At 47.5% G+C, this 22,583-nt stretch overlaps 1 protein-coding gene across 1 annotated transcript in view; it reads right to left on the reverse strand.

Annotated features, from left to right (window-relative positions):
- The window catches only part of ABCA13 (ATP binding cassette subfamily A member 13), a 390,771-nt gene that overhangs the window by 307,216 nt on the left and 60,972 nt on the right, over nt 1-22,583 (reverse strand). The window contains exons 10-15 of the mRNA XM_058725626.1: nt 21,382-21,581; nt 17,477-17,604; nt 16,704-16,804; nt 15,684-15,851; nt 14,142-14,347; nt 12,592-12,731 (exon numbers count right to left, since the gene is read on the reverse strand). Coding sequence (XP_058581609.1) covers nt 12,592-12,731; nt 14,142-14,347; nt 15,684-15,851; nt 16,704-16,804; nt 17,477-17,604; nt 21,382-21,581 — 943 coding nt within the window. The remainder of the gene's footprint in view (nt 1-12,591; nt 12,732-14,141; nt 14,348-15,683; nt 15,852-16,703; nt 16,805-17,476; nt 17,605-21,381; nt 21,582-22,583) is intronic.

A 22,583-nucleotide genomic window follows, 5' to 3' on the forward strand; every position in this document is an offset into this window, starting at 1 on the left:
CACTGTAATTTTATATTGCTAAGGCATCGAGGAATCAAGACAGAGTAGTTCTAAGTGTTCATGGGCATTATAACAGAGCCTCAAAGCACATGAAACATGTTAGCCAAAAGGCCGAAAAGCGATACAAAGCACATGAAACAAAAACCAATATAAAGTACGAGGAGAAATCAACAAACCCACAGTGATCGTCAGAGATCCCAACACGCCCTCCGATAACTGATACGACAGGAAGACAAAAAAACATCAGCAAGGACACGGATCTGTAGAACACCATGAACCAACATGATCCAATTGACATTTAGCTAAGACACCCCAGCCAACAACATGATACATATTCTCAAGTACATACAGAACATTTGCCATGCCAGACCATATTCTAGACCAAACAACAGAGCTCAGTAAGACTTAAAAGGATTCTAGTCATATAAAGAATGTTCATTGACCAATTAAATTAGAAATCAATTAACAGACATGTATCTGGAAGATCCCAACTCTTTGGAAACTAAATAACACACTTTTAAATAACTCATGGATCCAAAAAGCAATCAAAAGGTAAATGAAAATGTATTTTAAAACTGAATAAATATCAGAGAACCAAATGGCAGTATTTGTTGGATATGACTAAAAAAGTACCCAAGGAGAAATTTATACATTAAACACCTACACTGGAAAAGTATAAAGGTCTCAAATCAATGACCTCCACTTCTGTGGTAAGAAACTAGAAAGTCAGTGGAACTCGGGGTGCCTGGGTGGCTCAGTCAGTTAAGCATCTGACTCTTGATTTCAGTTTGATTTTCATGGGATTGAGCCCCATGTCAGGCTCTGTGCTGACAGCAAGGAACCTGCTTGGGATTCTCTCTCTCTCTCTCTGCCTCTCCCCTGCTCACTCTCTCTCTCTCAAAATAAATAAATAAATATTAAAAAAATAAGTTAGTTAAACCTAAAGTAAGTAGAATAAAGAAAAGAGTAAAGATCAAAGTGAAAACTAAGGAAATAGAATAAAGGAAAATATTGCAGAAAAATTAACAAAACCAAAGGCTATTTGTTTGAGATCAATAGTATTGATGACCCTCTAAAGCAAAGTGATCAAGAAAAAAAGAAAGGCACAAATTACCGAGAACAAGTATGAGACGTGATATTACTACAGATTCTATAATATTAAGAGAATAATAAGGGGGGCACCTGCTGGCTCTGTCAGAAGAACGTGCAACTCTTGACCTCAAGGTCGGGAGTTTGAGCCCCATGTTGGGTGTAGCGATTACTTAAAAATAAAATCTTTTAAAAAAATATCTCTTAAAAGAGAATGATAATGGAATAGCAGGAAAAAAAACACTATGACACTAAAGTGGACAATTTACATGGCAGAGACAAGTTCATTGGACGACACATCTTCCAGAGCTTACTCAGGAAGAAACTGATAACCTGAATAGTCCTATTAAGGAAATTGAATGTATAGTTTAAAAACCTTCCCACGAAAAAAACTAAAGGCCGGGATGGCTTCACTACTAAATTCTACCAAATGTTAAAGGGAGAAATAATACCAATTCTACACAAATTCCTCCAGGAAATTGGAAAGGAGAGGAAACTTCTCAACTTATTCTATGAGGCCAGGATTTCCTTGATACCAAAATAAGACAAAGACATCAAAGGAAAAGAAAACTACAGTCCAGCATCCCTCATGGAACAAATGCAAAATGTTAGACAAAATTTTAGCAAGTTGAATCCAACAACATATGAAAAGGTAAAATATCTTATCAAGAGGGGCTTACTTATCCTAGTTATGCACCTCAATGTAGCATCTCAAAAGCTTCAAAAATGCTAAATACATAGGGATAACCTGAGAAAAGATTTGAAGAGTACTACAATGAAATTACTAACAGAAAACAGGGGTGCCTAGGTGGCTCAGTCAGTTAAGCGACTGACTTTGGCTCAAGTCATGATCTTGTGGCTCATGAGTTCAAACCCTACATCAAGCTCTGTGCTGACAGCTCAGAGCCTGGCATCTGCTTTGGATTCTGTGTCTCCCTCTCTCTCTGCCCCTCTCCTGCTCATGCTCTGCCTCTCTCTCTCTCAAAAATAAATAAACATTAAGAAATTTTAAAAGAAGAAAATAAATAAGACATAAACAAATGAAGAGATACACAGTGCTCATGAATCCGAAGACTACATGTAGTTAAGAAGTCATTCCCCCTAAATTTATCCAGAGAGTCAACTCAATCCTGGTTTAAATTCCAACAGAATTTTGAGAAACCGATAGGCAGATTCTAAAATTCAGATGACCTAGAATAGCTAAAACAATTTTTTCAAAGATTTTATTTTTTTAATTGTTTATTTATTTATTTTGAGAGAGAGAGTGTGTGAGCAGGGGAAGGGGTGGAGAGAGAGGAGAGACAGAATCCCAAAGAGGTTCTGTGCTGTCAATGCAGAGCCCTACTCAGGGCTCGATCTCATCAACTGCGAGAGATAATGACCTGAGCCAAAATCCAGAGTTGGAGCTTAACCGGCTGAGACACCCAGGCGCCCCAAGATTTGTTTCAAGTAATCTGTACACCCAACGTAGGGCTCGAACTTACAATGCCAAGACCAAGAGTCGCACGCTCCACTAACTGAGTCAACCAGGCCCTGCTAAAACAATTTTTTTTTATTTTATTTCACTTTATTTTAATGTTTATTTATTTTACTGAGAGAGAGAGAGAGAGACTGAGTGTGAGCAGGGGAGAGGCAGAGAGAGGAAGACACAGAATCCAAAGCAGGTTCCAGGCTCCGAGCTGTCAGCACAAAGCCTGATGCGGGGGCTCGAACTCACGAACCACAAGATCATGACCTGAGCCGAAGTCAGACACTTAACCGACTGAGCCACCCAGGCGCCCCTAGAACAATTTTAAAAAATTTTTTTTAACGTCTATTTATTTTTGAGACAGAGAGAGACAGAGCATGAACAGGGGGAGGGTCAGAGAGAGAGAGGGAGACACAGAATCTGAAACAGGCTCCAGACTCTGAGCTGTCAGCACAGAGCTCGACGCGGGGCTCGAACTCACGGATCGTGAGATCATGACCTGAGCCGAAGTCGGACGCTTAACCGACTGAGCCACCCAGGCGTCCCTAAAAGAATTTTTTAAAAGAACAAAGTAGGAAGGCTAACACCGATGCTAAGACTTACACTAAAACTATAAGAATCAGGGGCACCTGGCTCATTGTTATTATATTACACTCAACTGAGTGTAGAGATTAGAGATTAGTTCATGTCTAAGTAGAAATTAGAGATTATTTAAATAAATGGATAACTGACATATAGAAATAAGAGTACTTACATCAATAAAACTCAAAAATTAAAACTTCACTAATCGAGGTCATGTGATATTGGCATAGAGACCAACAAACACACCCCTGGAACAGAAGAGGCAGAAAAGATCCATTCATGTGAGTAATTTACTTAACAAAGGGACAGAGATAATTCAGTGGAGAAAATCTTCACAACAAATCTTTCCGAAGCAATTGGATCTCCATATGCAAAAAAATAATACTCAGTGTACACCAACATCATATACAAAAATTATCTCAGAATTCATCGTAGACCTAATTTAAAACTTGTAGTTGCTGGGGCGCCTGGGTGGCTCAGTCAGTGGAGCATTCGACTTGATTTCGGCTCAGCTCATGATCCCAGGGTCGTGGAATCGAGCCTGAGTTGGGCTCTGCACTGGATGTGGAACCTGCTTAAGATTCTCTCTCTCTTGGGGCACCTGGTTGGCTGAGTCGGTTAAGCATCTGACTCTTGATTTCGGCTCAGGTCATGATCTTACAGTTTGTGAGATCGAGCCCCGCATTGGGCTCTGCGCTGATGGCTCTGAGCCTGCTTGGGGTCCTCTCTCTCCCCCTCTCTCTGTGCCACCCCTGCTCGTTCATGAGCTCTCTCTGTCTCAAAATAAACAAATCAGGGGCGCCTGGGTGGCTCAGTCGGCTAAGCGTCCGACTTCAGCTCAGGTCACGATCTCACGGTTCGTGGGTTCGAGCCCCGCATCAGGCTCTGTGCTGACAGCTCAGAACTTGGAGCCTGTTTCAGATTCTGTGTCTCCCTCTCTCTCTGACCCTCCCCTGATCATGCTCTATCTCTCTCTGTCTCAAAAATAAATAAACGTTAAAAAAAATTTTTTTTAAATAAGAAATAGGGGCGCCTGGGTGGCGCAGTCAGTTAAGCGTCCGACTTCAGCTCAGGTCACGATCTCGCAGTCCGTGAGTTCGAGCCCCGCGTCGGGCTCTGGGCTGATGGCTCAGAGCCTGGAGACTGCTTCCGATTCTGTGTCTCCTTCTCTCTCTGCCCCTCCCCACTTCATGCTCTGTCTCTCTCTGTCTCAAAAATAAATAAACGTTAAAAAAAATTTTTTTTAAATAATAAATAAAAAAAATAAACAAATCAACATTAAAAAAAGAAAAATCCTAATTTGAGGCAAGTAATTTAACCTTTCTGGCATCTATTTCACAAGCGAAATCACACGGGGAAAAAGAAGGTAGTAACAATCGTGAAAATCAGCACAGGTGTGTGTGATTCATAACAGATTTTCGAAAGTGTAATGCTACCAAAAAACCAAGCCACGTCGAACAAGTTTTCTAAACAAAAGAAGAAAACATAATCCACGAGAGTCCACTCCCTGGCTGCTGTCTGTGACTCATTATAATGCTGGCACTCATTTCTGTGCAGAAGGAAAGGAATGCCTCACGCAATGGCCTACAACTCCCGTGCTAGCCATTTACACACATTATCTGATTTCGTCCTCATAAGAACCCGATAAAGCAGGCCAGATAATCCCTGTTTTCCCAAGGAGAAAACTGGTTACAATGGAAGCCCAAGTGACCTGCTCACTAAACTCTGCACCAGAAGCAATGTTTGTTACCGAGCTCATCGGCCTCCAAGAGCCATCTGTCCAAGTCCAGGGCACCTGGGTGGCTTAGTCAGTTAAGCAGCTGACTTCAGCTCAGGCCACAATCTCACAGTTTGTGGGTTCGAGCCCCGTGTTGGGCTCCACGCTGACAGCTCGGAGCCTGGAGCCTGCTTTGGATTCTGTGTCTCCCTCTCTCTACCCCTTCCCCACTCATGCTCTGTCTCTCCCTGTCTCTCAAAGATGAATAAACTTAAAAAAAATTTTTTTTTAAGAATTTGACCCCTTTTCCCTCATAGTTTTCTACCCGCCAAATTCTCCACACTCTCTAAGTGCAAACAACTCACGTCCTGCCCGTTACTTGTCATCACCTGCTCTGTGCCCCAGCACCCTGAGCTGACACCCATGTCTAGACTGTCCATCTCCCCACTACCAGAACTCTCTTGAGACTTTCCATGTAGCCCTGGGATCTCTGGTTAACAGTGATCCGCATCCTTGTAGCCGTTGAGCTTTACAACAGCCTAGCTCAGCAGACATCGAGCCTTTTCTGGACCACCTCCAGGGTACCTGTCCAAGGTTTTCCCTGACGGCATGGAAGGTTGGACACGTGCATTCATCTCTATTCGTTCCCAAAGCATCCCTGAAATGGCAGCAGAGAACACAGTGAGTAATCCCGTGGATAGGAAGAGGAGAAAGAGAGCAACAGCCGATGGGAGCGATCGGCACCAAGAAGCAGGAAAGGAAGTGGACAAGAGGCCTCAGCATTGGCGGGGAAACAGGGGCTTCAGCTCCCGCCTGCAGAGGGAGAGGACGAGGAAAGGGGAGCGGACCTTCTTTGCGGAAAGTCCACAAGTCCCCTGCGCCGGAGGGACAAGCGTCTGCACATGACTTTGACAGGGGGCGCAGGGCTAGGGGGACTGAGAATAGATTGGACGACACTGCGAACAAAGAGGAATGCTGACCCACATCCCCTCCATCACCCCCGCCAGGCCGCTTGTCTAGAACAAGACAGCAAACCAAGAAAGAGAAAACATGAGACGCAGGTAGCAGGGTTCCAACACAGAAAAGCAAAGGGATAAAGGCAAAGTTATTCCCAGGAAGGGATGCCCAGTCCTTGAGGACCACCAAACTACAAAAACCAAATGCAAAGACCAAAGAGGGTGAAGCTAAAAGGACCAAAAAAGAGGACATGTATGGACCAGCTCATATTTTTGACCATATTGCTATTATTTGACAGGTTTCGAAAACTTGGGCTAAATGCCCAAGAGGTAAAACCTCACAGGTGGAAAGGACGAGACAATCATCAACTCAGGAAAGACAAAATGGCGTACAAGAAAGTGTACGTATTCACGATTTGCCACACGGTTGAGACACGAGCACAATTCACGTGGAACTAGCTCCCTAAACCCTTCATGTTCAATTAGCCAGAATGTGATAAAACCACATTGGTAAGATGGGGAAATAAACCCATATGGAAAAGAGGGACACATAGAAGGAGTAGCCAGCCCCCATCTGGCTCAGTCAGTAGAATATGCAACTCTTGATCTCGAGGTTCCCACGTTGGACATAGAGATTATTTAAAAAATGAAGTCTTTAAAAAAAGAAAAAAGAAGGAGTAGTCCTCACCTTCCGTGTGGGAAGTCAACAAACAGTAGCTCACTATTTAAAAAATCAAGCATTTATAGGTCAGGCACGGTATTTAGAAAGACACAGATCAAAACGCCGAGCTGAATGAGGTTGCCTCAATGGAATGCGAGAGGGTTGAAAAGAGGACCTCTGTCTTCATTGTGTCCCATACTTGACCTTTTAACCTTATTCTAAGTGTTAATTTGATACAACTAAAAATTAAATTAGAAAAAAAAATCTCCTCCTCCTCCTCGAAAGGCGCCCTGAACTCGCCCCTGAATCGATTGCTTCTGCCTTGTGGAAGCACTTTCCCCTATGGCGCCTGATGCAAAAGAGTGCGCTCCCGGCACACCAGGGAACACACACTTTAATGTTTATTCTTCAGTGTGCTTCACATGCAACACACTTCACACACTCTGCTAAGAAGTCACTTGCTAAGTCCTCATATGATTGTGCCCACTTATGGGTGACGAAGCTGAAATTCCCAACCTGACGGCCAGTCGGTGGCAGAGCCAAGACATGAAACTAACCAGGTTGCCTCCAACATCCAAGTCCTTTACCAGCTCACTCTTCACCCCCCAAGAGCTTGCCAGGACTCAACCGCAAGCCACAGGCAGAAGCCTTGCTCTGTCACCCACGGGTTGGGGACACGCACACCAGCCTTGAACAAGAACAGGAATGGGCAGTTCTGCAGATGGCAGGGCCAGACTGTATTAGCCCAACCTTTCCACTAGAAACATCTAGAAAAGATAGATCATGTATTTTAAAGATTTTTAAAGCCGTTGAAGGCATCAGACAACTTTCAAGGCCATGAGTATTTGTGGGGCCCGGATCCAAAAGGCAGCTGAAATGAAGCCCCCTAAAGCCACTTCTCCATCGAAGGCCACGGCTCCTTCCAAAAACAAAGGCAAGGGCTAAGGGGCTGAGAAGTGAACGGGACTTTCCAAAGTCTCACAAAACAAGGAGAGAAATTGGAATTCAGGGCCAGGAAGGAAACAATGTCTTTGGTCAACACCACAGCGTCATGTTGGGAACTCAAAGGGCTACATTCTAGCAGTAAGAACAGATGACAAACAGGTGAGATCTCACAGACACTGACACCAGGCTTCAAAAAAAATGAGGCAACTTCCAGCTGAATTAAGGTGAAATGCCCCCCACTCTAAATGCCTGTTGAAATAAACAACCAAACAAACAAAAAGCCTATCTGAAGGATGGAAAACATCCAGAGTATCAAATTATCTCCATAACTTTTAATACATAATGTCTGGAATAGAGTCAAAACCAAGCACATAGGGGCACCTGGGGGCTCAGTGGACTTCAGCCCAGGTCATGATCTCACAGTTCTTGAGTTTGAGCCCCACATCGGGCTTTCTGCTGTCAGCACAGAGACTGCTTTGGATCCTCTGTCCGCCCCCCTCTCTGCCCCTTGCTCACTCACTCTCTTTCTCTCAAAAATAAACATTGAAAAATAAGTACATAAAAAACATAAGAAGTGATACAAAGAAGAAATTCATACAATAGAAATAGATACTCAAGAGATCCAATTATTGGAGTTATCAGGCATGTTTTTTAATAAAACTTATAAAAATATCAAATTGAAACTCTAGAACTTATTGCAATAACTGAAATTGAGAAGTCAATGACTAAGCTTAATGGTAGATGAAATGCATTCTTAAGAAAGGATCAGTGAACTAGAAAATAAGTCAGAGAGAACTATCCAGACTATACCATAAAGGAAAAAAAAGACAGAAAAGACAGAAAAAAAAGTAGAGAGAGAGAGATCCCTTTTGCCATTTCTTCTTCTTTTTTTTTTTTTTTTTACTTTTTTTTAATGTTAATTTATTTCGGGGAAGGAGGGGACAACAAAGAGAGAGAGAGACAGAATCTGAAGCAAGCTCCAGGCTCCAAGCTGTCAGCACAGAGCCTGACGTGGCCACTTCTATTCAACATAGTACTGGAAGTCCTAGCCATAGCAATTAGGCAAGAAAAAGAAATAGAAAATATTCAAATAGGAAAGGAAGAAGTAAAATTATCCTTGTTCACAGATGACATTATCTTATACATAGAAAATTCTAAATATTCCACCCATCCACCCAAAAAACATGTAGAAACAATAAACAAACTCAGCAAAGCTGTAGGATTCATAATCAACATGCAAAGATCAGTTGTATTTTTAAACACTAACAATGAATAATATGGAAAGGAAATTAAAAGTCCCTTTGCTGGCTCAGTCAGTAGAGAATGAGACTCTTGATTGTGGGGTTATGAGTTCGAGCCCAACATTAGGTATAGGGATTACTTAAAAATAAAGCCTTTAGGGGCACCTGAGTGGCTCAATCAGTTAAGCACCCAACTCTTGACTTCGGCTCAAGTCATAATCTCATGGTTTATGAGATCTAGCCCCACATCGGGCTCTGCACTGACAGCATGGAGCCAGCTTGGGATTCTCTCTCTCTCTCTCTCTCTCTCTCTCTCTCTGTCCCTGCCCCATGCATTCTCTCTCTCTCTCTCTGTCAAAATAAATAAATAAACTTTAAATAAAATTAAAAATAATTAAGTAAACAAAGTATTTTTTAAAAATGAAAGGAAATTAAGAAAACAGGTCCATTAACAATAACATCAAAAATAATAAAATACTTAGGAGTAAATTAACCCCAGTGACATCCCAGCTGAGAATTCAGACTACAGCAAATACTAACATTAATACCAATACAAATGATGTATATTTTTTCAAATGTATTTATGTATTTGAGAGAGAGAGAGAGTGAGTGGGGAGAGAGGCAGAGAAAGAGAGAGAGAGAGAGAGAGAATCTTCTTTTTACATTTTTTTTATTTATTTTTGAGAGAGAGAGACAAAGTTTGAGCAGAAGAGGGGCAGAGAGGGAGGGAGACACAAAATCTGAAGCAGGCTCCAGGCTCTGAGCTGTCAGCGCAAAGCGCGATTTGGGGCTCAAACTCGTGAACCATGAGATCATGACCTGAGCTGAAGTTGGACACTTAACCAACTGAGCCACCCAGGCGCCCCAGAATGAGAGAGAATCTTAAGCAGCCTCCAAGTTCAGCACAGAGCCCGATGTGGGGCTTGATCCCATGACCCTGGTATCATGACCCTGGGATCATGATCAAGAGTCAGATGCTCAACCAACTGAGCCACCCAGACGCCCCAATAATGTACATATATTTTTTTCAATGATGTATATTTTTTAAGGCAAAAACAATGCTAGAGAAAAAAAAGGAAGTATCATTCCCTAATGTTAAAAGAGCCCATTTGATAAGAATATATGTCAGTTCCAAACTTTTTGTACCTAATGATGTAACTTAAATGACATAAAGCAAAAGTAACAATGCTAAAAGGAAAAGAGACAAATTTACCACCTCTGTGGGAAATTTTACCTCCCCTTTATCAGCAACTGATAAAACAGGCAGATAATAGGTAAGCCACAGAAGATTAACAAACTTGACCTAATTAATACCTATAACGACTACACCCAACAACGACAGAATTGACGTTCTTTCAAAAAGCACATACATTTAGCAAAATCACCTGAGCCATAAAGCATATCTCAACAAATTCCCAAGACTAAAACATTGAGTATGTTCTTTCATTAAATTGGGCTAGAAATTCAGAGGGTTTTTTTTGAAGTAACTCGAAATGTCCCCAAACGGGACATGTTAGTGGAAATTAAGCAAAACACTGAAATCATAATAAATTTCGAAATGATTGATAATAAAACTATGACATATTAGCTGTGTGGAATATATTAGAGCTTTGCGCGGAAGAAACTTTATAGCCTTAAAAGCAGTTATTAGAAAAGAAGAAAACCTGAAAATCAAGAAGCTAGCAAAAGAACATCAGACTAAATTTGGTAGAAAGAAGGAAATAATAAAGATAAAGCAGGACATTCACGACATAGGAAATGAATCAGGAAAATCCATGAAACAGGAACAGAGAATCCACAAAACTCCGTTGTTTGAGAAGCTGTGTTTCTGTAATGGAACACGCCTTCAGGCAGCATGACCCCCCACCATTGAGGATTGTCCAGACAGAAGTGAAGCCCCCAGGGCCAGAATAAGACTTCCTACAACTGTGTCCTGCCTTTGACACCTGGAGTTCTGTGATATAGGCCTGGAATGTAATCCTGAGCCTCAATATTCCCATCTGAAAATGAAGTCAAAATGGAACCCAACTCAACGGTTCACATGAGGGTTGGATGAAACAATTCATACGAAACACAACAGAGGTTGGTGATTCTCAACACTACTGAGACTTCCGGACCCAAGCTTCCCACTGATACTGAATATCGCTCTTGTAGCCTGTGTTTCTGGAAATGATCCAGAGCAGGCGATAAAAAGGAGGGCAAAGTAATGGCGCGGACGTTACTGCACCGAATGAACATCCACCTGACCGAGGCGGCTCAGCCATCAGCCCAGTCAGGCCGCACCAAGTACAGAGTTCAGTGCGCCCTGCAGCACATCAGAGACCCGACGTGCGGCCAGCGGGTTTGATGCCGACACCCACAGAGAGGGGGTTCTCTGCCAGCCTCTAAAAGTAGCAGTTTGAGTATGGAGATTCCTCAAAAACTTAAAAAATAGACCTGCCCTACGATCCAGCAATTGTGCTACTAGGTATTTACCCCAAAGATACAAAAATACAGAAATCAAGGGGCACATGCACCCCGATATTTAGAACATCATTATCGGGGTGCCTGGGTGGCTCAGCTGGTTAAGTGTCCAACTCTTGATTTCAGTTCAGGTCATGATCTCACGGTTCGTGGGAGGGGGCTGACAGCGCAGAGCCTGCTTGGGATTCTCTCGCACACTCTCTCTCTGCGTCTCCAACATTTGTGTGCACACGTGCTCTCTCTCTCTCTCTCAAAATAAATAAAATGAACTTAAATAGAAAAGATTCATAGCAGCACTATCAACAATAGCCAAATGATGGACTAAGCCCAAATGTCCATGGACTAATGAATGGATAAAGATGTGGTTTACATATATTCAATGGAATATTACTCAGCCATCAAGAAGAATGAAATCCTGCCATTTGCAAGGACATGGATGGAGCTAGAGTTTAATGCTAAGCCAAATACATCATCGGAGAAAGACAATTACCATATGATCTCATGCATTATGTGGAACTTAAGAAACAAAACAACAAGCATGGGGAAAGAGAGAGACACCAAGAAACAGACTCGTAACTGCAGAGAACAAACAGATGGTCACCAAAGGGGAGGAGGGCCGGGGGATGGGGGAGGGCACACGTGATGAGCACCGGGTGACGTATGCAGGTGTTGAATGACTACATTGCACACGAGAAATTAATGTTACACTGTATGTTAACCAAATGGAATTTAAATAAAAGCAAAAAAAAAAAAAAAAAAAGCAGCCATCTGAGGAGGGAGGAAGGAAAGATTAGGTGGACATGGCCACAGGAAAGGAATAGGATACTCCCCTCCCCACCCCAAGTGGAAGCAGCAGGGGTCCCGAGGGGAGGCTGGAGCGCGCACAACACACGGACGACCAGAGCAAGCCGATCCCCAAAGAGAGCCAGACACGGACCACCAGCTCCCGACCAGGAAGAGTCAGAAACACCAGCCCCACCCTGGTGGCATCTTCTCAGTCACTCTCAGGGACAAGAGAATGACTTCCTGGGGGTGATGCAGCCACAAATTCGTAAAATCCATATTCGAGGGGATTTTTGGTGTTGAGGACGGTGCAGGAAGAGGGGAGCTGGCTGGACGGGGGGTGCTCTCCCCAGTGTGCAGGGTGAGTGACAGGACCCCACGGGCGGTACATCTGCACTCCTCCGGGACCATCACACCTGGTCTGCACACACACGTTCCTCAGCTGAACCGGGACAGTTCTGAGAGGAAAACCGGTCACCAGCGGAAACTTCTGGCATAACCAGTCACACCAGGACCCCTGGTCTCACCATAACGGACGGCAGAGGCTCAAATGTGGCCATCAGAATGGCAAATTGTACCTGGCCAGCCTCTGCGTTTAGGTCCCCTTTGTTAAATAGGGGTGTCACTTAGGAACAACATTGTTCAAGGGCGCTCCGACGGGCCTGCAGGGAGCACCACGGACTCACCAGATAGACCGTTCTGGACACTTTCTGGCGCATTCACGTAGCGGACCAGTTCACAGGTCTTCCTGATAAACCCCTCAAAGGCTTTCCAGTAGGATGTTTCTTCCAGGGACAACTGCACCTGCTCCAGACTATGAAACACCCTGCAACCAAAAAGAATCCAGAGAAGGCTGACATGTGATCACTGTTTTCCAGAAGACAGATCGTTATAAATTCATCCAAACGCAAATGTACACAAGTGCCCGGCAGTCCACTCATGTCAGAAATTAGAACCTTTGCAATAGTTTTTTTTTTAATGTTTATTTATTTTTGAGAGAGAGAGAGAGCAGGGAAGGGGCAGAGAGAGAAGGAGACACAGAATCCAAAGCAGGCTCCAAGCTCTGAGCTGTCAGCCCAGAGCCCCATGTGGGGCTAGAACCCACGAACCGTGAGACCATGACCTGAGCCGAAGTCGGACGCTCAACCGACTGTGCGACCTAGGCGCCACAATGGTTTTGTTTTTGTTTTTTTTTTTGCAATAGTTTTCTTGATAGGTATTTTATTGCTTATGAATTGCCCCACCCTGATTTGAAAAACGAGGGAAGGGGCACATGGCTGGCTCAGTCAGTTAAGTGTCTGACTCTACATCTTGACTCAGGTCATGATCTCATGGTTCGTAAGATCAAGACCACTTTACACTCTGCAGGATCAAGACCCTGCTTGGGACTCTCTCCCTCTCTCTCTGTCCCTCCCCTGCTTGCACTCTCTCTCTCTCTTAAAATACATAAATAAACTTAAAAAAAAGGGAAAATCTTTCACAATAATACAGGAAATGTAAGACACAGCAAATCAAAAGAAAAACAAAAAGACACATGACATCCTCTGGGAGGCTAAGAATCTCATGGAAGATTAAGCCAATGGCAAAACATTAAAAGAACTGTTTGATATTTTGTATTTTTAAATGCTTTCCAAAAGTACCAAAGAGGTTAGTACTTCTTTAGATAAAAACAAAAAATTAGGGGCATCTGGATGGCTCAGTCAGTTAAGTGTCTGACTTCAGCTCAGGTCATGATCTCAGGTGCTTGGGTTTGAGCCCCGTGTCGGGCCCTGTGCTGACAGCTCAGAGCCTGGAACCTGCTTCGGATTCTGTGTCTCCCTCTCTCTCTCTGCCCTTCCCCTGCTCACGCTCTGCATCTCTCACTTTGAAAAATGAATAAATGTTTAAAAAAAAATTAAAAGGGGTGCCTGGGTGGCTCAGTCGGTTCAGCACCTAACTAAGCTCAGGTCGTGATCTCACGGTCCGTGAGTTCGAGCCCCGTGTCGGGCTCTGTGCTGACTGCTCGGAGCCTGGAGCTGCTTCGGATTCTGTGTCTCCCTCTCTCTCTGTCCCTCCCCCACTCTAGCTCAGTTTCTTTCTCTCTCAAGAATAAATAATAAACATTTAAACAAAATGTATACATCCCCCTATTCATAGAAGTAGAACACACCACACTGATCCATCACTTCAGAGAAGCAGGGGTGGGAATCACGTGGTTTCCAACTGTTCGCGGGTTTCCCATCTCATACAAACTTACGCTGCAGCGAGAAGCTGGTCCTCACAGTCACCGGCAAGGTCACTGTTCCCAGGTGAGCCGGCAGCTCCCAGCACCCGGAAGAGCCGCGTGCAGGACAGGCCCACGTCCGCCAGCTGTGTCTCCACTTCCTGCCAGCCCAGAAACCCTCCGGGTACCGAAACTGGCGTATCTGTGAACCCAGCGATGAGTTCTCGCAAAAGGCGATCCTTCACAGGAAAAGAGAATGTTTGTGATACACCAGTAAGGGTAGTGCGGGCACCAGCGAGGCAGCCCGCGCCCAGTCTCACTTACCAAGGGTTCCTTTGTTGTTGTTGTTAATGTTTATTTATTTTTGAGAGAGAAGCAGAGACAGAGAGGGGCAGAGAGAGAGGGAGACACAGAACCCGAAGCAAGCTCCAGGCTCTGAGCCATCAGCACAGAGCCCGGCGCAGGGCTCAAACCCACGAACCACAAGATCATGACCTGAGCCAAAGTCAGACGCTTCACCAACTGAGCTGCCCAGGCGCACCAGCAAGGGTTCTCTTGACTGTGAGTCCAAGACCTTGCCCTGCAGGTGTCTGATAACCTAAGCGACCGTCCTAGGCTGGAGTCTTGACTCGTGTCCAACCGAAGAGACCCCAAAATCAAGGTTCATCCAGGAATCGAGCAGAAGGGACCCACGTGTTAGCTAGTCCCCTGTGGCCCCTACTGGACCGGCATCCTGTCACTCTGTTCCACAACTAAGAGAAGCTGAGCGGTGGCTCCCATTAACCAACAAAATGCACAAGGGCATGTGCGCATTCCAGCCCTACCCTTGCCTTGGAGCAGCACCACAGGAAAACAATGAACCAGGTAATCCTGACACCAAAAGCCGAAGGGTGTCATAAGTTTTCGTGCCCAGTGAGAACAACGTGGATTGCAGGTGACATAATCAGCTTTACGAACAAAGGGCCCCCCACCCTGCAGCCGTCTGGAGCGCTCGGCAAAGGGCAGGAACTCGGGAAGAGCACCTTAGCTCCAAGCTGACGACGATGCCCAAGGACCCTCCTCTGCCCGATCTCCACATTTGCAGCCAGGGACAGAGCAGGACGGGGATCCCGGAATCCAGTGAAGCAGAGCAGCACGGTCTGAAAGTTTGGGGTGCTCTTGGGGAAACCCGCCTACTATCGAGGAGATTTGGGCTGGGCGGATGGCACACAACTCCTAGTGTGGCCAGACAGCCGGGAGGGAACGCAGGGGTGGCCGGGATCCAGGATGTAGGATCTAACCTGTGAAATAAACCCATTGGATGGGGCACCTGGGTGGCTCAGTCGGTTAAGCATCTGAATTCAGCTCAGGTCATGATCTCGCGGTTCTTGGGTCCGAGCCCCACGTCGGACTCTGTGCTGACAGCTCGGAGCCTGGAGCCTGCTTCCGATTCTGTGTCTCCCTCTCTCTCTGCCCCTCCCTCACTCATGCCCTGTGTCTGTCTCTCTCTGAAATAAATAAACATTTTTTAAAAATTTTTTTTAATAAAGTAAGCCCATTGGTATCCATGGACAAGATCAGACCGTGGCTACTTACAGCATCCTCTGCTGACCTCAGTAGCTTGTTTAAGACACTGCTCTTGTTGAAGGAGTCCTGGGGACACGTCAGCCCCCCAAGGCCTTCCCAGACGCCAGGACACAGGAAAGCCTCCCTCCCAGACAAGCTGGCGTGTAGGCACCTGTCAGCGGTATCCTTCATCAAGAGCTGAAAGGTAAAGAAGAGAGGGAGGAGGGACACTTAGAAAAGCTTACACTCGCCCTCAAAGGGCTGGGGAACCACAACCAGTAATCTATAGCAATTGGGGCTCCTGGCTGGGTCAGTCAGAAGAGTACGTGACTCCTGATCTCAGGGTTGTGAGTTCAAGCCCCACAGTGGGTGTAGAGATTACTTAAAAAATAAAGTCTTTAGGAGCATCTGGGGGGCTCAGTTGGTTGAGCATCCACCGTGGCTCAGGTCATGAGCTCAGGGTCCATGAGTTCTAGCCCTGTGTCGGGCTCTGTGCTGACAGTGTGGAGTCTGCTTGGGATTCTCTCTCTCCCTCTTTCTCTTCCTGTCTCCCACCTGTGCTCTCTCTCTTTTTCTCTTTTTCTCAAAAATAAACATTTAAAAAATAAATAAATTCATAAAGTCTTAAAAAAAAAAAAAAAAAAGAGGTGCACCTGGGTGGCTCAGTCGGTTAAGCATCCAACTCTTGATTTCAGCTCAGGTCATGATCTCACGGTCCATGAGTTCGAGCCCTGCATCAGGCTCTGTGCTGACAGTGTGGAGTCTGCTTGGGATTCTCTCTCTCCCTCCCTCTCTCTGCCCCTCCCCTGCTCACGCTCCTCTCTCTCTCTCAAAACAGATAAAAATTTTAAATCTAAAAAACTTACAAATTTAAATTAAAATTTCAAAAACCCTGTAGCCGTCAACATATCAAAATAAAACAAAGTTCTTTGAAACCTTGCCCATTTTGCTAGCACAGCTCACAGCAGGGGCACAGCTGCAGACTGCAAGATGTTCTTGAATGGTTTACCAAAACTGTCCATTTATAAGCCTGCCGGTGCCCTGCTGTACCTGCTTCAGCTCCCAAAAGAACTCGCCCTTTTCCAATTTCGGGTGGTCGGGTCCGCCCAGTTTGGAGCTGTTGGCTGATCTCTCCAGGCACACGAGGACTTCTGTAAGGTCGACAAATTGATGTATCAGCACTCCCCTAAAACGGGCTTCTCTAAGCCTGATGTCTACACGGGGCCGTGAATAACACACTGACTTCTGCAAACACGCATTTCAGCAAACCACGCACATTCCCAGACACTTTAGTATCTCCCCCGGGGGAGGAAAACCGAAAAAAATGTATTGCAATATCATTTCACGCTTCCCGAAAGCGCCTGAGGACAACGTCATGGTTATAGGGGGTTTTACTCCAGAAGCAACATCTGTCCTCATTTCTTTGTCCATCGAGAAGGCTCCAGTCTACCTGGTGTCACTTTGGACAACACCACTGGTCAGCAGAAGCTCAAAGAAGGGCTTTCCAGGGAGGACAGGAAGGTATTCCCTCTGCCCAACGCCAAGGAGCAGGAGTGGGGCCAGAACGGCGATCACGCACACGTGCACTCTGGTGCCTTTCCAGCCTGAGCACCGCAACAGCGGACGAGGGTGTGAGTGGTGCTAGGAAATTTCCAGAAGGACGCAGAGCTCACTGTCGCGTTTCCAGCACCCCAGATGCACCAACACTGGGGCCCCTTCCCTCCCAGCTCCGCAAAGGCGTCGGGCGAGGTCAAGTCTGCTTTTCTGCCAATGTCACGCAGGCTCCCAGCAGCAAGGTGACTGATGACCCCACGCCCGTTTACCTTGGACAAAACGTAAGCGCTGGGCTATCGCGTTCCTGAGAGCCCCGTACAGCGGAAGCAATCTCGTCCGAGCCGGCCATGGGGGCAGGTTTCGAAGAACATTCTCCAACTTCTGTAGATACAGTAATCTGGGGGCAAAAATTAAAAAAAAAAAAAAAAAAAAAAGATGAAGATGGGCGCAGGGTGCCAGCCGGGGACATAAAGTTCCACGCACGGAAAGATACCCCTCTGCTTCAGGAGCTGTCTTCACAGACCAAAACCCCGGCTTCACTGCAGGTGCACACAGCAGGCTCTCGATGGGCTGAGTCGTGGGACTGAACGTGGATTAAACATTCTCTTTACCCCCAAACAGGAAAGTTCACTCCTACCTAGTAGCACGAGGCAGAGGCCGGAGGTGGAATAAAGCTGCAGGTGAGATTTAAGAGCATTTGCCTGGGGGCACATGGCAGTCGGTGAAGCGTCCAGGTGAAGCGTCCAACTCCGGCTCAGGTCATGATCTCAGCGGATTGAGCCCGCATGGGGGCCTGCGCTGACAGTGTGGAGCCTCCTTGAGATTCTCTCTCTCCCTCTCTCTCCGCCCCTCCCCTGCTCACGCAGTTCGTGAGTTCGAGGTCGTGGTTGTCAGAGCGGAGCCTGCTTCGGATCCTCTGTCCCCCCACCGTGGCTCTCTGCCCCTCCCCACCCCCGCTCTCAAAGAGAAATAAACATTAAAAAATAATCATGAAAAATAAAAGCATTTGCCCGGAAGCCTCCACTTATCAGGCAGAGGAAATTATGTTAAAGAGTGTCAGAACATCAAGATGTGAGTAGTGGGGGCAGGATCCATCAAAAGCGAACTAGCAGCAGCTGTAAGATTCTCGAAGGTCCAGGGAGGACCGCCAGCCAGGTCGCTGGGTACCAGTGAGGTGGGGAGAGGAGGCAAAGGGGAGTCCACTCTCGCAGACACAGGAGCAACCCAGGCGACCAGCTGCAGAGGCCACGCTCCCTGAGAAGGCAGGCAGCGGCTGGGGGTAGGGAGGGGGCGAGAGGGGGCAGGGTGGCAGGGGCGGGTGGGTGGACAGACTGTGCAGCTACCCCAGGGAGCCAGAGATGTCTCCCTGCCTCAGGGGCTGCCTGTTGCACAAGGAGGATGCCTCACTGGGGAAGAGGGGAGAAACACCCCAGAGGAGCCGCTGGAAAGTCTACAACGATAGGAGCTGAAATTGCAAACAGATGTGGAAGCAAAGAGCCAGATGGGGAGTCACAGTGGGGGGGTGGCAAGTGCCCCAGCAGGCGGGCACCGACCCTCAGGCATCTATGCAAGCACACGGAATCCTCCGTGAGCTGGAAGGAGAGGCCCAGATGCTGCCGGGGGCACCCATGCCAGGCATCTGTGGCCGCAGCCCAGTGACAGGTGGCCCATGCCCCCCCACCCCCAGCCCCGGCCCCACGTGGCCCCGTGCCCACGCCAGCTGGCCTCTCCCGCATCTCATCGCCCTGGGGCAGGAGGTCCTGCCTGTAAAGCCGGCATCCTCGATGCCCGGCACAGGCATGGGCCTCGGGGTTTCCCACTTCTTCTGGCTGGAAGCTGTGACTTGGAAGAGAAAAGGTGTGAGCAGTTGCCAAGAGCAGGCTGGAAGTAACGAGCTGCAGCGTCCTGGACCACAGGCGTCGGACGGGGGCTGCGGGGTCCCACTGAGGGTGGTGCGGGTCTCACGAGGACCTGGAGGAGGAGGCCGTGGGCGAGTGAGGGACTGACACACGGAGGGGCGTAAACTAAAGAGCAGCCATGGATGGACAGGGGGAGGCAGCCCCAGACACAGGTCTGAAAGAAGGACAGAGAGCGACAGACACAGCTAAGGACGTGCTAGAGGGCGCCAGGAGGGGGCGCCGGGAGGGGGTCAGATGCGAATGCACAGCACAGGACAATGCAGGGATCTGAGCCACGGTCACTCACGGGTGACACCCGCCGCTGTGGGGCTCACGTCTACACCCCAGGAAGCAACCCGCTGCAGACACACAGGCTTCACAAGACATGAAAGAACCTAGAAGGTCTGTAGGAAACTCAGTGAGCCTGTAAAAGGGAGGATGGAGGGAAGGGAGGTGAGTTTAGGAGAGAGAAGACAATGCTGGGCGAGGTGTCGGGAACAGGCCGGCGCCTGTGAACAGCGGCTAAGTGTGCCATGTTCCCACCACGGGGTCTCCCTGCCGGGTCCTCTGCAGCCATCCAAGGGGACAGATCCTTCCTTAGAGCTGAAGGCACGGGGCTCCTGGGGGGTCTCACGTGAACCCTGCAGCGGACCAAGAGCCCGATAACCAGAGAGGCACCATCAGGGTGGGGAGGTAGAGACCAGGCGGCCACCAGTGCGAGGGTCACAGACGGCCATATAACAGTCGTGTGTGTGCAGAGACAAAGGGAGGCTTGCCCAGCGCACACAACAGCCGGTTCCCACCTTGAGTGGGGGCAGGGAAAGCACGGGCTGTGCACACCTGGTCCTCCGAGGGGGTGCAGTCCCTCACATCTCCGATCCCTGAAGGAGCTAAGAGCCGGCGTCTCCTGGGGCTCTCTGTCCCCTGGGCCAAAGTGCCAGGGCGTGCGTGGGAGGGTTGTAGGGCCATTAAAGTGACCTGCTCCATCGCTAGTACCGGGGCAATCCCTAAGGTAAATCAGGAAAGTAGACCTTCGACAACAAGATCCGGCTTCCTCACCGGGTTCCAGAAAAAGGCAGAGGGGGTTGGAAGTGTGTCCAGTTATGCACGTGTATGTCACGTAGGTCATGAGAACACGACATGGCCCGTGCAGTTCTGATCACACAATCCTCCCTTCAGGAGGCACAGGAACAAAACTTTCCACGACCTGTAGCTTGAAACGAACCCTTCTGAGACAACATTGAGAAATCTTTTGCTCTCCTCCAAGGAGAGTCAACGCAGGATTGCAACCAGGTCAAGTTACCGCCAAGGACGGGACCCACTGAAGACAGAGGTCCAGTGTCGCAGCAGAATCGACAATCCGTGAGTCAATTCTGCTGATCTCAAAAACGAAGCAGCCACAAGATCTACCTTCTCCTGCTTCCGACATATTTCTGGATCTTATGAGAATATGTTGACAATACAAAATTTCAAAAGAGATATGAAAACAGTTCCTTACATGAAAGGACCTCTAAAATGTTTTTGCTCATTTTTAAAATTTTTTTTAGTGTTTATTGTTTATTTGTGAGAGAAAGAGAGACAGAGAGAGACACACAGAGTGTGAAAGGGGAGGGGCAGAGACAGAGGGAGACACAGAATCCGAAGTAGGCTCCAGGCTCTGAGCTGTCAGCACAGAGCCTGACGTGGGGCTCGAACTCATGCTGCGAGATCATGACCTGAGTGGAAGTGAGCCGCTTAACCAACTCAGCCACCCAGGCGCCCCTTGCTCATTTTTTTTAAATTTTTTTTTAACGTTTTTTTTTTTTTTTTTTTTGAGACAGAGAGAGACAGAGCATGAACGGGGGAGGGTCAGAGAGAGGGAGACACAGAATCTGAAACAGGCTCCAGGCTCTGAGCTGTCAGCACAGAGCCCGACGCGGGGCTCGAACTCACGGACCGCGAGATCATGACCTGAGCCGAAGTCGGCTGCCCAACTGACTGAGCCATCCAGGTGCCCCCCCTTGCTCATTTTTGAACAAATGTCAAAGGCATAACCTGAAATCCAGACACCTTCCCAGACACGTCTCTCCCTGGGTGGTTTTCTGCATCTGAACTGATGGGACAACCACAAACAATTTTGGATGGCCCGCTATACAATTGAGTCTCACAGCTGCTAACTGGAAATCCTCCGTGGAGCCGCAGTTTTATGGAATTCTTCTGTCCCTGTCTCATCGTGCACTCTGTAACGTTCCGGGTTGCTAGCCCAACCAGTAATCAAACAGGAAAATATGTCTTACGTCTTTGGAGATGAATGGTCGCCACTGGGGTCATCTGCTGCCAAGCCGTCCCTCAGGATGAGAAGGAGAGTGTACAGGGCTTCTAGCACCTTCCGGGGCTCGGTCTCTTCCACAAACCGATCGCTGAGAGTCTCAAGGCTGCGGGCAGCCCCTTCGAGCACCTTCTGAAGCAGGCTGCCTTTTTGCCACTGATCGAACACCTTCACGTTGGGAAACGAAAACACTATTATTAACAATAACGCGTTGGAAATGATGGCATGTGCGTAAGAAATATTAACAGGGCCTTTGAGAGGACAGACAGCCCATTTTTACGATGCTGGCAGACTGGAATGTCTGTCAGTTGCCTTACAATTTAATTTCTGTCCAGAACTGGAAGATGAATTGCCATTGATGGAGGCACACGGCCCTTTCGCGGAGGTGCCATCTGTCCTGCCCTCACCCACTGCCATTTTTCAAAAGAGAAGGCGACAACACACATCGTTGAACAGGACCCGGATGCCCCAAAAGCGAAACTGACACGTTTGAAATGCGTGCCATGGTGGAAATACGTTGCCATACTTAACGATTCCGTTGTAACGAACACAAGGTTACTAGGTACCGTTCTGCGTCGCGGACTCGGGGATCACGATACTACAGGCAATTCGTATTGCGGTTTCCCATCGACGTGCCAACAGAGACGCTGCGTGCCCACGTCACGAGCATCGTGAACACTCGTGTGTGCTGAATAACCCTTCATTAACCACGGGGGCAGGCCGCCCAGACAATGCACAAAGTGCACGTGTCACCCAGCATGCTGGCGCTGATCGGCCCGACGCTGGCCCTCGACCCTTTCCGTGCCAGATACACGGAGTGCCACCCGGTGGATAACCACGCCTGCATTTCAGTAACGATCTTGTATCTACTATTGGAGATTTTGACCCTTGTCAGTAGTAGGCATTAGGAAAAAAATAGACCAAGATATGTGTCCTGTGAGGAAAAGGTAACATAATGTCCAGTAAAGTGAATGGAGGGTACTGGCACCCAGGCCCTGCTTCACACCGTATCCACGGCTCGCTGAAGAACACCCTGCCGGGAATTCGCCAGGCACCCCCACCGGCCTCCAAGCTGTTGGTATGTGATCACCCCCGCACTCCGAGCCACACCATCACATCCGTGAAAGCAGGCCACCGCCTCTTTCTCCCTGTTTGTCAACACGAGAGTAA

Source organism: Neofelis nebulosa, chromosome 4 (assembly GCF_028018385.1).
Source record: "Neofelis nebulosa isolate mNeoNeb1 chromosome 4, mNeoNeb1.pri, whole genome shotgun sequence".
Lineage (NCBI taxonomy): Eukaryota > Metazoa > Chordata > Mammalia > Carnivora > Felidae > Neofelis > Neofelis nebulosa.